Source organism: Anser cygnoides, chromosome 7 (assembly GCF_040182565.1).
Source record: "Anser cygnoides isolate HZ-2024a breed goose chromosome 7, Taihu_goose_T2T_genome, whole genome shotgun sequence".
Classification (NCBI taxonomy): Eukaryota; Metazoa; Chordata; class Aves; order Anseriformes; family Anatidae; genus Anser; species Anser cygnoides.
Window position 1 is genome coordinate 2,923,094 of NC_089879.1, and position 15,991 is coordinate 2,939,084.

Sequence of the window (15,991 nt, forward strand, 5' to 3'; positions counted from 1 at the left end):
ACCAGAGAATTGTCACGACGCACAGTCTAATAGCCACTTGTAGCTTTCTTTCAAAACAGTAGATTAGCTCCAGGAGTTCTTAACACCGCATATATGCGAGTCAGTTAAAAGTAGGTGCAAGCATACAAAATAATTAGTATCTCGTTAAAAGCAAAAAAGCCCATGGACATCTACAGCATACTCTGGATAACGATTTGAGAACTGAGGAAGAAACCACCCATTTGTGATGTTAGCTTGCTTTTGGTTTTTGTAACCGCTAAGCAAAGCTGCTGCTTGCGCTGGGTTGCGGATAGCTGCAATGCCCTATTTTTCTTTTAAAAAATCACATTTCTGAGCCACTTCTGGAAACGACAAACTGTGAGGTGCCTCTCAATTGCTCATTATCTTTTGCAGAACAAATATTTAAGAGTTGATAAAATATATCAAGGAAGATGACCAGCAGTGCAAACTTTTGGCTTAGCAGCTATCCCGCAGTGAAGCCCCATGCGATGTCTTTTATGTACAAAACCACAACAGTCGCGTGTGAGCCTGCTGGACTAAACATTATTCTAAATTCAAATCTCTCTTTAAACTTCTGAAGCTTCATAAGATGCACGTAGTATTCAAAATGTCTTGAAGGGGTTTAAATCTGCCGCCAGCCCAAGGAGGACAGCCAGTTAATGAACTGGAGTGCTTCCAGGTCTAAACCTTGCTGCTTAAAACTTTGTAAGGAGCCAAAAATAGCAAGGCCTTGGAACAGAAAGATATATATATATAAACTTACCACCCTTCATATATGAAACTTCAGCTCAAAACACCAGCATTTAGGATCTATTCTCCCTTTTTTTCTAGTTGAGGAAGAGATCTTCCCCAGCACACAATTCCTGCCTTTACAGTTGCTCTAATTTTCTCATAACAAATAAAAGGTTGAAATGCCACGGAATACATCAGGAATATTTTCAGAAGACATTACCTACTACTGAACAGTGAACATCTGCATATTAGTCTCATGCTCCCCAGTGATATTTCTGAAGCAAGTGCTGAAAGAGGATCGTTCTTTGCCAGCAAGAGTGGAGGTGCACCTCACTTGCGCTTCAGGGTGAAATACATCCCCAGCAGCCTTCGCCTGGTTTTAAAGAGGTGACATGGGATGCAGATCTATGCTCCCAGGAGGACAGCAAATCCCATGCACACTTTAGGGACAGAAAAGAGGTTTGTAAAGGGAAGCATAACAACAAACCGCAGAGTAAACAGTCGCAGTGGATGCACGACACAGTCACGCAGCCCGAGCCCACCTTCCTAGCTGCAGAGTGTCTCTGTCGATAAGCACACGAGTGGCTCCAAACACACGAAACCCATAATTTAGGCTGTACAATAACATTTAAAATGGTAACTATTTTAGTCCTGGGAATCATTAGCCCACCTCTAGACCCCAGAAGCCAGGTACGTAATTTCTAACTCAGACCAGCCTGGGTGAAGTAACCTGCTCTGGAGGATGCTCCCACTGTGGAAACCACCGAGCGAAGAGCCCCTGCTGAAGCATATTCCTTCAAGGAATCTCAGCCTTTTCAGCAAAGGAAAAAGCCTCTGTTATTTCAAACCTAGCCAAGTACATTCATTTCATTCCCAGGTCCAGTTAATTTGACAGGTACAACACTAAACCAAAAATCCTGCAAGGTCTTTGCTGAAAAGGTCAGTGCATTATGCAACCAGGTTTTATGGACAACAAAAAAATGCGCTCCGTACGCAAAAACAAATCTGCAGTATCTTCACAGCATTTATCCATGTGCACTCATCTATTTCATTTATAAATGAAGAATGAATTTCTGGGCACACGCACTAGTTCTGAAAACCGGATCCTGAAAAAGCGACATGCATTGAAAGATGTTATCCTCTATCTATACGTTGCCAGTAGTGTTTTTTTGCTACACAGAGAAATATTTTCCACCAAAGAAAACAACAAAATTGCTCACATTCGAATGCTTATTTCATTGCATCCCTAAATAAAATTATTTACTTGTTCAAGTTGCGGGTCTGAACTCTCAAACATTCTAAATAAGTGAGCAGAGATCAATATACAAAGTATATGAATAGTCAGGAAAACAGTGCCAATTCCTTTTTGTTGGAGTTTTTCCAACTCTTCAGACTCTTCTTAAAAAATGTATCCCGTCTCTTCTTAAAATATAATTGCATTTCAAGTACTGCCTTCATCACAATATCCTATCTGAAAATGTAAAACACTTACTATATTCCACAATAACAAATATTGAGTAAATACTTTAATGATCCATGCCCCAGATACAAGTGCAATCTTTCACATCGTGCCTACTAATAATCACTATGAATATTGTATTAATCCAGGTTTGAACTGTATATATGCAGGTTTTCAGAAAATGAAGGAAGTTTCACAAGTCTTTTTTGTGCTTCCTCCTCCTCCTACCCCATGTCTGATACAAATCTGGCCTTTTTTTTTTTTTTTTTGTAGTTTTCTGTCCAGAATCTTTGGACTCTTTCCCCCTGTTGTGAACTCCAACTCCACCCATCAGCAGTCTGACGCAGATTTTAAATGCAGGCTTTTTCCCTTGCACCTCATCTGACAGATGCAACTTGACTGGCCGATTACATAAGATCTAAGAGCTTATTTTCATACAGTTTTTAAAAACCATGGATGTTTTAGCTTCTATATGCCTTTATAAAGCACAGCCGATTACAGCATGACTTCAATAATTAAGCATAACTTCAATAACCTAAAAAGTACTTTTATTTTGGCTTTGGGTTACTTGTCGGTAGGAATAACTCTCAGGCGACCGCAGCCTGTATTAGACATCAAGGTCCACAGTTGCACAAAACTTTCCTCGGTCCATAAGCAGCCCAGGGCTTGCACACTGCTGACGGACAGTCACCTACACAGCTGAAGTTCCTTCTGAAGTCACCGCAGAGATCTGCCAGGTACTGCTATGACAACCACGTAGCAGAGCAGCCTACATCTCCCTGTGAGTTCCCAAAATAAACATGTGCATCGCAATCCACTCCAGCAGCAGGAAAAAGGTACGCGTTTATCAGACAGATCTCCCCGATCGTCCTTCCTCCTCTTTCCAAGACTATTTTTTTTTATCAGGCAGAAAATTAATTAAAATTCTGGATTAGGTTTTCAGGAGGAAACCCACCTCCACACCTCCACCCACCTGCAAAGCCAACGCAGCACTGGAGGAGAGCAGGTAACAGCCTCCAGATTCCCTGGGCAATGCAAGACGTAATTCCTCTGGAAAAAAAGCATGTAGGCACTAGAAACCTCCTTCTCGCTGAGAAGCATCTTATCCCTTTTCCTCCGACTTCAAAAGGCAAAACAACCACGGATTTTATGTAAATGTGGACATTAGACACAAAAAATAGAACAGGAAACATCAAATTCATTTTTCATAGGCAACTCAGCTTCCAGAGGAACAGTTGCAGATGAAAGTAGCAGCTCGAAATTAATATATCATAAGGTCTACCAAAGGAACTGATCGTCTCAAATGCCAAAAGTAAGAGCAAAGATTAAATTATTTTCATTTACAAAAACGTAAAGAGGAACTGTTTATGTGTTCTGACATATCTGTTTTAAGAGGAACCTAGTTTAAGTTGTCAGCTGCTGACAAAAGTTAAAATAATTTCTAAAACATTTCTGAATCATTTCTAAATACGATTTAGAGGGGAAAAATATAAGCAATGTGAAATCCCTGTTGATGCTTCGACAAATGACATTCTTCCCACTACTTGCAGATAAAACTACTGGAGTGCCTTTTTTTGCAGGACGTCATGGAATGAAGAAGCTGCCTGAGAAGCTCTCCTAGTCCCCATCCTGACACAGAGGAAAAGCTCCCGACTCTTCGCAACTGCTAAGCACAGCTGTCGACGCTCATTGCAGAGATGAAACATCACGGTGGCTGCAGAGCAGGGCCAAATGTCACTATTCAGTATCCAGGGTCGGTACAAAGCAGCTATCATATAGCAGCTGTTGACAGAGCTGATAAAAATACTTTCTTTTAATCCGGTAGTATGATGCCTTTACCTTGATGGGAATAACTCTTCCTGAAAATATTAAAGCATATAAACCTTGCTGTAAATGTAATTAAAAGGTGTCCAAATATCTTAAATGGATGTATTAATAACTCCCAACAGCAATATTTAAAACAGCAAGTAGCAGTTTCTTTTAAAGTTAGCTCAGCTCACTCTCATTTTTAGGTAATGCGATCATGAATACATTCAGCAGCTCGCTAACAGTTCACCATGTTTAAAAATTCTTGCTGGAAATTAAAGTTGCAATCGCAAAGTTCACCTCCAAGTTGCAGCTGAGAATCCACCAGCGAAGGCAGGCAGAGTGACAGGGCTCTGACAACTCTCTAGAGATCTTTTCGTCCATTCCCCTTCTCCCCAAATTATAACCAGCAGCTTAACAGATGCTTGTCAAACTGTTTTTAAATACCTCTGCTGCTGGAGACTCTGCAACCGCCCCGAGCAATGCGTTGCAGCGCTCGCTGCTCGAGTATTTCCCCCAGCCTCAAACCTGAATGTGCCTTGCTGCGGTTTATGGCTGGAATTTCGTACATTCATAATTCCACATGGCTCTGAGAAGACTGTTCCCATCTGCTCTGCTGCAAAATTTTGTGTATCTGAAGAGCATTTGTGCTCTTCCAGCCCCTCTGCATTCTCTCTCCTTTAAACTGAACCAAAAGCAATGGCCATTTCAATCCATATGTGGATCAAGACTTAATTAAATACCATTTGAATATTCTTTCCACCCACCCACCTCCATGCTATGCCCTACTATGCTATGACCTACTGCCACCCGGTCATCAGTTTTTCTTTCCATCTCTGTTGCACGACTATTGCTGTTTACTGAACAACAGCAGCTGACCTGGAGCTCAATCTGACGATGAAAGGGAAAGCCACGCTGTCACTTTGGAAGGTCTCTTCTCCCCTCCTCCAAAATCTCACGCTGCACGGCACCCGATGAAGCCCCCCTGGCACTACCACGTCTCGCCACGTCTGAGCAGCAGACACCAAACAAATGCCTCCTGGAACGTCCTGGGGGGCGCACCAAAGGACTGCAGTCCTTTACGAAATCAGTACCACTCGAAGCCTTTGACTCCTGATTAACAAATTGTTTTGCTAGAACAATGGACGCTGTTTTAAATTAAATTAGAGGCCTGTAAGTAGAATTAAGTGACACATCTAAGAAAGAAAAGTTAACAATTATCTCACTAGATATGAAGGTTTCTGTGTTCATTTCAGATAGGAGGTGATGTGGCACGACTACCTGTGTTGCTGAAGCAAAGGCCTGCTGAGGCCAGGAGGCAACCCTGGACGTGGCCCAGTGCAGCCAGGGCCGGGAAGGATGCAGCACTGAAGTTTGGAAGCAAAATAGGAAATACGGTTGAACAAAGAGTCGTACTACATGTTCAAGTGCTCAGAAGGCATCCCTTAGGAGGTGCTGCCGCTGCCTCCCCTCTTCTCTCCACCCCAGCAGAGATGGCCCGGAGGTCTGACTTCTACATGAGGTCAGTCCTTCAGTCCTTTGCCCTCTGTTTCCCGCTCCCAGACATACCTCACACAGAGAAACAACCGAGCTCAAAAACATTCTCGATATAATTAAAAATTAGTTCATTTCCTTTAGCTTGTGTCACAGAAATAATTTGCAGAAGTATTTTGTGAGAGGGACACGAAACGGCACGCTCCGAGCCAGTTCTACTGAGAAGAGCTTTAAAAAGACAGAACTTGGTCTTAATTTTTTCTCCTTTCCTTCAATAAAAGTTTATAGGTGTGAAAATAAATGGAGCAGACGGACAAAAAGGTATTTTAAAACGCTGCTTCCTGTTTTTGGAAACCACATTAACTTCAACAGGAAAAATGAAAAGCACTCAAATCAATTCAGAAGCATTTACCAAATGAGCTGGTGTAATGAAAATGAACTTGTAAATTAGAGATGAACAACCCCCTTAGCACTGCTGCGGATATTCATCAACACCAGAAAGCCTTGAAGAAAATGAAAAACAAACCAAACGAAACCCCAAATACCCTTTAAATACTACTCAAACATTATATGGGTACTGCAGTTACCCACGAAGAGAGGAAGAGGCGAAGATCATCACAACACATCCTGCTTCTGCTTTTCCAGGACTCACTGTTCAGCTCGGCAAAAAGACCAGACGGTACTCGAAGGATCAGGAAATCAAAGCCCCAAGCCTAACTGAGGGCATCGCACCGCGTGTTACTCCAAATTTTCCCAAGGGAGAAGCTGCCTGCTAAGGGATCCCTTTGCACTTTAAAGTAAAAACATGGGGGAGGGAAACGCTCTTTCTACACCTTTGCTTATACATTTCTGTGACTGTGATTCCACAGTTAAAATAAATAAATAAATAAATTAAATAAATAAATAAATAAATGAAAATTGAGATCAGAACTGCACCAAATGAACATTAAGAAGTTATCTGGCAATACCGTGAAGGTAATTTGAGGAATACCCACCTTCATCAGACCTAGGGAAAGAGCCACTGCACCAGTTCAGCCCACAGTGTGCCTGGTTTACTGGCACTAGTGTCCAAGCAAAGACCTTCCTGCTCATGTTTCAACCTCCCCCAGAACTAAGTGGAGCACAGAGGTGCTCTCCTTCCTGAAAGGATGCCAGGTAGCATATGCTGCGAGGGTTTCCAAAGCACCTGCAACAAAATCCTCCGGATAGTTGGAGTTCTTGAAGCAAAACTGCTTTCAAAATTTTTTAAAAAAGAAAGAAACCCAGTGGGCTTCAGATCTTCCTCATCAAGCAATCTCAAAGGGTTCCTGGTTTTAAAACAGCAGGTGCTTTGCGAGCTACAGCCGCACAGGAGCGTGCATCCACAGCCCATGGATGTGATTCAAAAGATGGCTGCTTCTAACTCATGTTTACTAGGAAAGGATTTTATTAGGTGGTTAAGACAACTTCAGGAGCTGGGATTAAAATTATGGTGAATTTTTATACTGAAAGTAGTAAGTGTAGTACAGGATTTTATGTAGGTAAACACTGGCAACTTTACAGCCCTGGTAGCTACCAGTAAGCACAGAAGAGATTTCTCCAGGCAACTAGTAAATAAAATGTTTTTCCTTATACTTTCATCACAGTACACATTAAAGCATTTGACGCTCTTAATGGATGTCACAAACATAAAATATTACATAAAGGCATGTTCAGTAATGACAATGCTGCAATTGAGCAAAAAAACAGGGATTAGAAATATTACAGCTCGTCTCTTCTTTACCAGGCTGATGGAACCTGGGTATAAATGCCCTTTCAGGTCTGCCTTGTTAATACCACTGAAAACATTCCAGAATATAACTCCGTGTCAGCATACAGTAACCACTAGTTTTTGAGGTCATACGCGAAACGTACCATTGATCTCTAAAGGAATAAATTTATTAATATCAGATATGTATAGTTCCCTACTGAATCTGCAACCTGTTCCAAAATTTTGGCTCTCTGAATGACGCCACCCTTAATTTGGGGTGCCCCAAACCAGGCCCTTGAAGCATCCTCCTGAAAAGGCAATTTTTAAATAATTATTTGCATCCCAGAAGGAAACGAAAAAGCCCTAGCTGCCGCATTGTGTTTTACTGTTTCCAAGCAACACTGTTGTTTCAGATCAAACGTGAAACAGCCATCTCAGTAAGCCACAGTGCTTTTTCCTCTATACTTACTTATTCTGCATCATGTTCATTATAACCCAGTCGAAGGGATAGACGTTCTTCCCAATGAGATTCTTGAACATGATGAATGTTTCCATCAGAAAATCCTAAAACAAGAGAAAATATTTGGAAAAGACTCTTCTTATAGATCAAAAAACCACAAGTGATAGTGTCAGTTATTAATGACTAGATTCAAGAGGTGCTTTATTGTTCTGCTTCATAAAAAAGCCATTATTCATGTAAAATAAATTTTACTAAGTCATATTTCTATACGATGTATATAAATTCTGCAGTGATTCCATTTAAGCTTTTCAGAAACGGTATCAATGGCAATCCTACATCGTGAAGGACTCACTGTATTACTCAGGAAGAAGCTATGGAAAGGAAGCTTTTGCTGAAAAAATGTTTTCTTTTCTATACCGTAGATTCATGCACCGAGTCTCTCTCTGTGCACGCAGACTGTATTGCAGCACACGCGTAGCAACACACGCCTGGTATATACTTGACCTTTTTGGAGGTAAAAATTAGTTTAAAACATACGTAAAAAGCTAAAAAGAGTAAGGCGTTAATTTTAATCTTGTAATTAGACTGAAAATACTCCCTGGCACCAGTTGCTGAGTTTTCTTTCTCTTCAAGTATATCTGGCTGAAATTTTCCCTTGCTGAAAACAAAATTATGCTTTTTGTTTTGTTTTGTTTTTAAGCCAGAGCTCAGAAATGGATTCAGGTGAGTGCTGCGGTGCACATTACCCACGACCTCGAGTAGCTGGTAACAGTGCTTCTGGTTTGGCCATCAAGAAGCTACGAGAGACTTTCTCCCTAAAGGGAACAGCAGTAATTGCTTCTGCAAGTGAAAATCTGACCCAGAACAAAGTTAATTTAGTAGCGCAAACCAATTTATTTCTACCCAGATATAAACAAACATCTCTTTGGAACAGAAACCTGATGTACTTTACAATGTAAATCATCTTCTACAATTTGGGCATCTATAATTGCTATCTAACAATTTAAGTGATATCAAATGTCCAGAGTAAGATAGAGAGAGGGGAAAAAAAGGAGCTTAATGCAAGCAGTCCTTGATTCACTTCACGCAGAGATAAAAATGAACTTTTATTCTCGTCCAAGGTTAAAATACTTTTCGTTTGCTACAGCTCCTCAGTAACTGTATTAATACTGTCTGTCTTTTAAAATGTCAAATGTCTACAAAAAAAATAAAAAAATTACGTTCAGTGGGCTTCAAACTAAGGCTGTTTTTTATGTAACCTTTTCAGTGAGAAACAAATAAGAAGTTACTGCTCTTACACGGATTTCTTCATGTGCGAGAGCCAGCGTCTTTGCTAGATTTTATCTTAGGATCCGTTGTTCTTTTAAAATATTTTTCCTGGCTAGAAATTCATCGCTGGTGTGAAACAGGGAGATGCAGAGACCCTGAGGGCACAACGTGGGGATCAGGAAGGGATGTGGAGCTCCTGGCTGCTCGGCTGGGCCCTGTGCACGGCGCAGGGTTTGCTGTGGGGCTGCACAGGCACCGGCCCAGGACCCAGGCCGAAGAGGGCCAACAGCAGCCACAAGACACGTTTTCCCCCCCAGATCTACGACATTACTGAAGCAACTCCCGTGTTCTTTTACCAAAACCACTCCCGACACAACAACATCAAAAAAGATGTTTTGACATTAGCAGGACTGAGGTGAAATTTCCAAGCGCTTGTGGTTCATGAGATGTTACCGGTGCGTAAGGCACAACCCAGCCCGGACACACACTCCACCAGCTCAGGAAAACGTGTCTTCATTGAGCCGATCAAACTGCATACTTTACTGCTCGTTTTTCATGCATTTGGTGAGCGAGTTACATAATTCCTAATAACCACATTGCATATTTTGCGGCCCAAGCACTGCACCCAGTATTTACGCCATCTAAGTGCATGCTCCCTTCCTGGGGCACGCGCTGGGTGCTCTGCTTACCGATGGGGCTGCTCCACAGCTCAGCAACGGAGCATTTCAGTGGAAACAGCACCATGGGAAGGGTCATCACCTATCCAAGAGAGAAGATCTGAGCTCACAGTGACTGTTTTTCCTACTATTTTGTGACTACAGATGTATACTCACGTGGTTTCTTGCTGCAGCCCCCACCAATACTTCATTTGCTGCTGGTTTTGGCTGTTGAACCTCTGCATAATTTGCTGATCAAGCTGCATGTGACACTGGATGAATTTTCCTTTTTTTTTTTTTTGATGATTCACATTTGTCACTGACCTTAAACGTTGTCCTACACGGGGGCTGAACTACTTTGCTGATTCAGCCCTACATTTTCATCTACCGATATTCGCATTTTAATAGTCCTAGTTTCACCTGGGTACTTTAAATAATGCACTGTAGTAACTAATGTAGTTAGTTAGTAAATTAGTTAGTAAAACTAACGTAAATTCATCAACTAAAAAGCTTCTGATGTTTACCTGTATTTTATGTACTCTCAATCCTGTTCTCTTTTTAATTTTATCTTTCTTATAAAAAAGTAAACGGTTTATATGGGATAACTTCTTACTAGGAGCAAAATCCAGCTTTCGCATGGGGAGTGGGAACGGACGGGGGAGCTATCAGTTCATGCTGTGGTGCTGTACAGCCTGTTTACTTTCAGCATACCTAGATTCAGAACAAATTATTCTGAACATTTGAAAGATGATTGAAAAAATGTAGTAAAGGAATAAGGGAACTCTCGATCTCTTGCCAACTGCAGATACGGATCCTGTTCACTGTCCCAAGGAAGCAACATTCACAATAGATGGGACCCCTTCACAATTCCCATCCAGTTACAGAAGGAAACCAGAGCAAGCTCAGCCTTGTAACAGGGAAGGACATGACAGAGGCTTTTCAGCTGAGCCCTCGCCAAGCTGCAGCGTGGAGGCTGTTCCCAGACAGGCGGCTCTCCAGCCCCACGTGGGGACACTTCTGCTGCGGGGTCCCACCACCACGGGAACTCGAAGTCCCACACTCACACTACAACTCGAAGTCCTAGGAGCGAACCATTTTAAGGGGAAGGATGGAGGTGCACAAAATGGTCATCCTAAACATTATATGGAGCTCATCTTCCTACTCACTTCGCTGACCTCAGGGCAATATCCCAAATGCCTTTAGGAGGAACATTTCTTAAAATATTCCACGGAGCAAAACATTAGACCTTGTTTTTGTCAACTAGTATCACAAGTTCCTCAAACAACCGAATATGAAGTCTACCAAGTGAAAAAGGGAGTGAAATCAGTTAGCTCCAGAAATAACCCCACTGATCGTGGATGATGTTTCATCTCAGGATGATAGTAGGCTTGACAATAACAAATTCCTCTTTGAAAAGAAACACCTTAATCCGAACAGCTTCTAAAATTGAACCTAAACAATATATTCTACAGGGAGAGATAAGACTGGTTTTATCGCATTCCAGCTCATCTCTTCTAACATTTGAAGGCCAAGAAAGACCATTATAATAATCTAAAACTGACACCTACCTAACACAGGCCATAAAGTTTCATCTAGCAGTTCCAGCACCGAGCTTATAACTTCTGGTTAAGCATAAGCACATGCTGAAGAAAGATTTAAGCGTTTCAAATGGTGAGGAAGCAACCACAGCTTCACTTAAGTTCATCATGTGAAATGGAAAAAAAAAATGAAGAAAACACGGTGCATTTCTGTTTGAATTTATCTAGTTTCAGTTTTAAATCACTACTGTCTTATGCCTTTGTGATTAGATGAAATACCCTGTCATAGGAGAGGCCGGTACCAGCTCTGTATGTAGGGACTTTGGGTTCAAATGAAATCAGTTTGGATCCGAACTCTCAAGAGAGGCAAAGAGCACTGGCAGAAGGCTCAAAAATGGTAGGACTAAAAAGAAATGGGGGAAAAAAAAAGCATTAAAAAGTTAAACTAAGAAGGGAGAAGGGCCTGCTTTCCACCCAAACCACGCGGTATCAGGTAATATATATAGTTCAGTAGCATCCCACCACTGAAGACAGACAGAAAACAAAAGCGTTAAGAGGAACATGGGAAAATCTGAACCACAGCACTGATAGAGGTAAGGGAGGCAATGCTCCTGGGAGAGCAAGTAAACCCTCCTGTACTGAACAAGATGTGGGTTTTGAATTACCACTGAAATCCCATATAAGAATAAATACTTAAGAGAACTGTAACTCCCTATTTGCTACTCACTGAAAAGGTTATCTATCTTTTTTCATACAGAGAAATTGGGTTGTATCTTCATCCTTTTGTCCTACGTGATGAGCAAATGGGGGTGGTTTTTTTTTGTGTGTAAAAAAGGTAGTTTATTCCATGAGGTTTCTTTTTATCACAAGATTTACAATGTATTACCATTACACCTCTGACCTTCATTTTTATTACTTACATTTTAAAGCCAATTTAAGATATTATTACTTACCACGAGCATACTACCTATTCAATGTTTCACCAGAATACTACGCACTTTAGTTTCCACTAACATGCATCATCATTTAATCAACAATGTTATTAAAACATTTAAAAGATACATTTTAAGTAAAGGTACAGGGACTATTACACCAACTGACTAAGCTTGGATTAGCATATCTTCTCCTACAAACCACAGTCAGGTGGCGTAACAAGCAGAAAATAAGCAATCAAACGGTATATATGCTGATGGAAAATAAGATTTTAATAATATGGAATAAGCCCATCCACAAAACCCAAGAACGCGCAGAACAGGATGAATATACCGGGAGTAAGGACAAAAGAAAAAAGTGATTCATCATGTATCCCAAAGCACTGCATAGCATATAAATCACTCTCTTAAAACAAGCAATTATAAATAGATCACTTGCCAAACTTCAAATGCATAAATAGTCTCTTGTTTTCACCAAGGAAGATCTGACCCTAGAGAATCACCTCAGACAATTTACAAAAAAATGACTTTTAAATAAACACTTTTAATTCTGTTAGAATAATCACAATTTCCTAACCGATTTTCTTTCTCTGCATTTTATCATTACGAGGTTAGAGAGCAAACTGCTTTTACCTTTTCCTTATAAAACCCTGTAATCAGTTTGCCTTTTCCAGAGCTACGTGGTTTGAACCACTTTAAAACTACAAAAATATTTGCCTTCGTTAACCAGGAGTGTTAACTCATGCCTTTTCTACATGCTAAAAACATTATTTCACCGAACTAGATACATTTAGCTAGGGAATGCTTCACTGCTAGAGAACAAGTCTTATGAGGAGAAGCTGATGGAGCTGGGGTTGGTTAGCCCAGAGAAAAGGAGGCTCAAGGGAGAACTTTTCACTCTCTACAATTACCTTAAAAGAGGCTATAGTGAGGTGGGGATCGGGCTCTTCTCCCAAGCGCCAAGTGATAAGACGGAGGGAAACGGCCTCAAGTCTCACCAGGAGAGGTTTATGTTGGATATTAGGAAAAATGTCTTTACTGAATGGGTTGTGCAGCACTGGAATAAGCTGCCCAGGGAAGTGGTTGAGTTGCCATCCCTGGAGGTCTTCGAGAAATGTGTATATTTAGGAGTTAGAAGTAAGGTTTAGTGTTGGACTTTAGTACTAGGTTAAAGGTTGGACTAGGTGATGATCCTAGAGGTCTTTTCCAACCTGAATTATTCTATGATTATTACTGGAAAACCAAGTGGGGAAAAAAAAACACTATCCAAGGATGTGCTTCAAGAAGCCAAAAGCAGCTGGGAAGCAACCATTTAATAACGTGATGCTCTTCTGCAGGTCTTTGCAGTTGGACTTTGTCTTCATTCTCCTGAATCAGCTTTGTACTTCACTCTTCCAGATCTGGTACAAATACATTGAGCAACAGAGGCTCTAGCACCTGATCTGAGAATTGGCACAGGGCAAAGAGCTCAAGTCTTGCAGAACAGAAGCAGAAGTAAGGAGAACAAAAATTAAAGACAAAAAGGAAAACTGGAAAGTCCAAACAAAGAAATTACACAAACAGAAGACCATGGGTTTTGTTCCATTGGGTACAGAAGGAAGAAAGGAATCTAAACAAAGGCCACCCTGAAGATTAAAGCACAGATGAAAGCTGCCTGAAGTGCCTAACAGAATCCCCTGCAGCAGAGTGGGCAATGTAATACAGCTGATCAGACTTCAGGTCATCTGCTAATTGATGGATCTCAGCCAACAAGTTTGGTAGCTACTTTGCAGCATGCACTTGCCATATGGCAATGATGGTTTCAGGTCATTAGAGAGTTATCTCCTTAGCTATAAACTCCCTTCTATTATGCTCTAATTAAGTTGTGTTGTAGGATTAGTTGGACTACTGAACGACCACGAGAAGACAAATTTCAATTATTATTGCTTATTTAACAACTGAGGGCATCTTTAAGGTTAAAATGCTTTGTATAAATTTTAAAGTTAGCAGGTCTGCAAGTAAAAGCTATTTAAACAAATGAAGAAAATTGGGACATCTGGGAGATTTAATGCTAGAAGTTCTTTTCCTCAAGAAAGCTTTTTTTTCCCCCCTCTCTCCTTAAACAAAACAGATTTTTAGTAATGACTTGGAATTACTATTTCCTAATACTTTCTTTTAATTACCTTACATCTAATGTCTCAGAGCTTGCATTGAAAATGCTGAACAGCTCCAGAGATGAGCTGCATTTCTGTGTGCGGCAGGAAGGTTAATTTGGTCCTTTGCAAATTCAGCAAATGTCACACTGCTTTATTAATTATTTTTAGATTACATTTGTAACTTTAAACATTTTATCCACGCTTCATAAGTATATTTAAAAAACAGGAAAAAAAAAAAAAACGCAAACTAAGCTGTCTTGTGGAGAGATAAAAGACGTTACACTTACCACAACATCTGACCTCATCTTTCCAAAAGTCTTGATTAAATGAGCGTAGTGATAGTCCTCCATTTGCCTTAAAATGGCAGTCATGCAGGCAACAAAACTTCCCTATGAAAAACAAAAATATAAACAGGTCAAGGATTTAAGATAGGGCAACATAATACTTGCTATCGAAACACAGTATTGTTAGAGAGCTCTACGTAAGAAAGTCGATAGAATTCTATTGTTTAAATTCATTGATATGCAAAATTCTGTCAAGAAAACAAAAAAAATCTTGAAAAAGTTTCGATATCCAATTTCATAGCTTTATCACCAACTTCACTGAAGATTTTGCAACATATTTTTTCATATAAAAATTGCTCAGGCATTAAAGGCTTTGGAAGGTAATAAACTACTGCTAAAAATATCACACAATATCAGTATTTGCATTTGGGAAGTCAATACTATGCTCAGGGAAGAAATCTCTTAAAATCATTACACTGAGCATCGCAGCCTAACCCCAAGTTTAAATTTATTGACTGGTATTTTCAGATACTGTGACGCTTGAATAAATAAATAAATAAACCAACTAAACCCAGTAAATTCCACGAAAACAGGATAACAAACCTCCCTCTCTCAAACCATGGAAAACATAAGAAGTGACAAAGAAAGTTTAATCTTTCTTTCTGGCACATGAAAATATCACTCAGGACTCAAAAGCATATTATTATGAAAAACCCCTTCTATTGCTACTGGAAGCTCCAACCCCAAAGTGACATTTCTGCATGCTCATACTCCTTCTGTGACTATCTGCTAAAGACGTGTTGACTGGTTATGGTAATAGCACCCACACCTTCTCTGATATTTAATGAAGGAAAAAAGAAAAAAAAAAAAAAGAGAATTATTCAAAAAATAAATGATTCTATATATGGCTTACTGAAATTGTAAATTCACCTTTCTGTGCTGTATTCAAGGTTATTCTATGTCATGCATAGCGTGACACAACATGCAGTGAATTTCTATTCTTTTTAAGTACAGCACAGAGTTTTTATTGTTTAGCTTTAAGATCTTTATTATTTTCAGTTTAGAATTATTTGCAGTTTTATTGCTGCATCAGGCCGAGTAACTGAGATCAAATGCAAAATGACATCAGGTTATAAGTGTGCATTAAAAGCCCTCCTATTTACCCTCCAACCCCCAAACTCCACAAAATAAGCACTCCTTCAATATGTTTTTCTCCTGTGTAATGGGGTTTATAGTTAAACTCCTACAGAGCTGATCTTGTCCAGGCAGGAGCATTCAGGTTTTTTTACACTATGCAATCGTCTCTGAAGAGAGTTCTTAGGCATACGCAAATGATGAACCTGAAAGGGAAGGGCCACCTGATCCGCCGTTCCACTGCATCAAAAGAACTTTCTACAAAACTACAACGTGAACAGAAGCAGTGGCTGTACAGAAGATAATGGTTACTACTGTGAAATGTAAATAAGACTGGATCATCTCAAAAGAAAAAGGGAAGGC

The 15,991-nt window shown here is 40.2% G+C and overlaps 1 protein-coding gene across 4 annotated transcripts in view; it reads right to left on the minus strand.

Annotated features, from left to right (window-relative positions):
• The window catches only part of DOCK1 (dedicator of cytokinesis 1), a 281,505-nt gene that overhangs the window by 109,672 nt on the left and 155,842 nt on the right, over positions 1–15,991 (minus strand). For all 4 annotated transcript variants that reach the window (XM_048057478.2, XM_048057474.2, XM_048057471.2 and 1 more), the window contains 2 exons: positions 14,498–14,599; positions 7,690–7,784 (listed from right to left, as the gene is read on the minus strand). In XM_048057478.2, the coding sequence (XP_047913435.1) occupies positions 7,690–7,784; positions 14,498–14,599 (197 nt within the window). The remainder of the gene's footprint in view (positions 1–7,689; positions 7,785–14,497; positions 14,600–15,991) is intronic.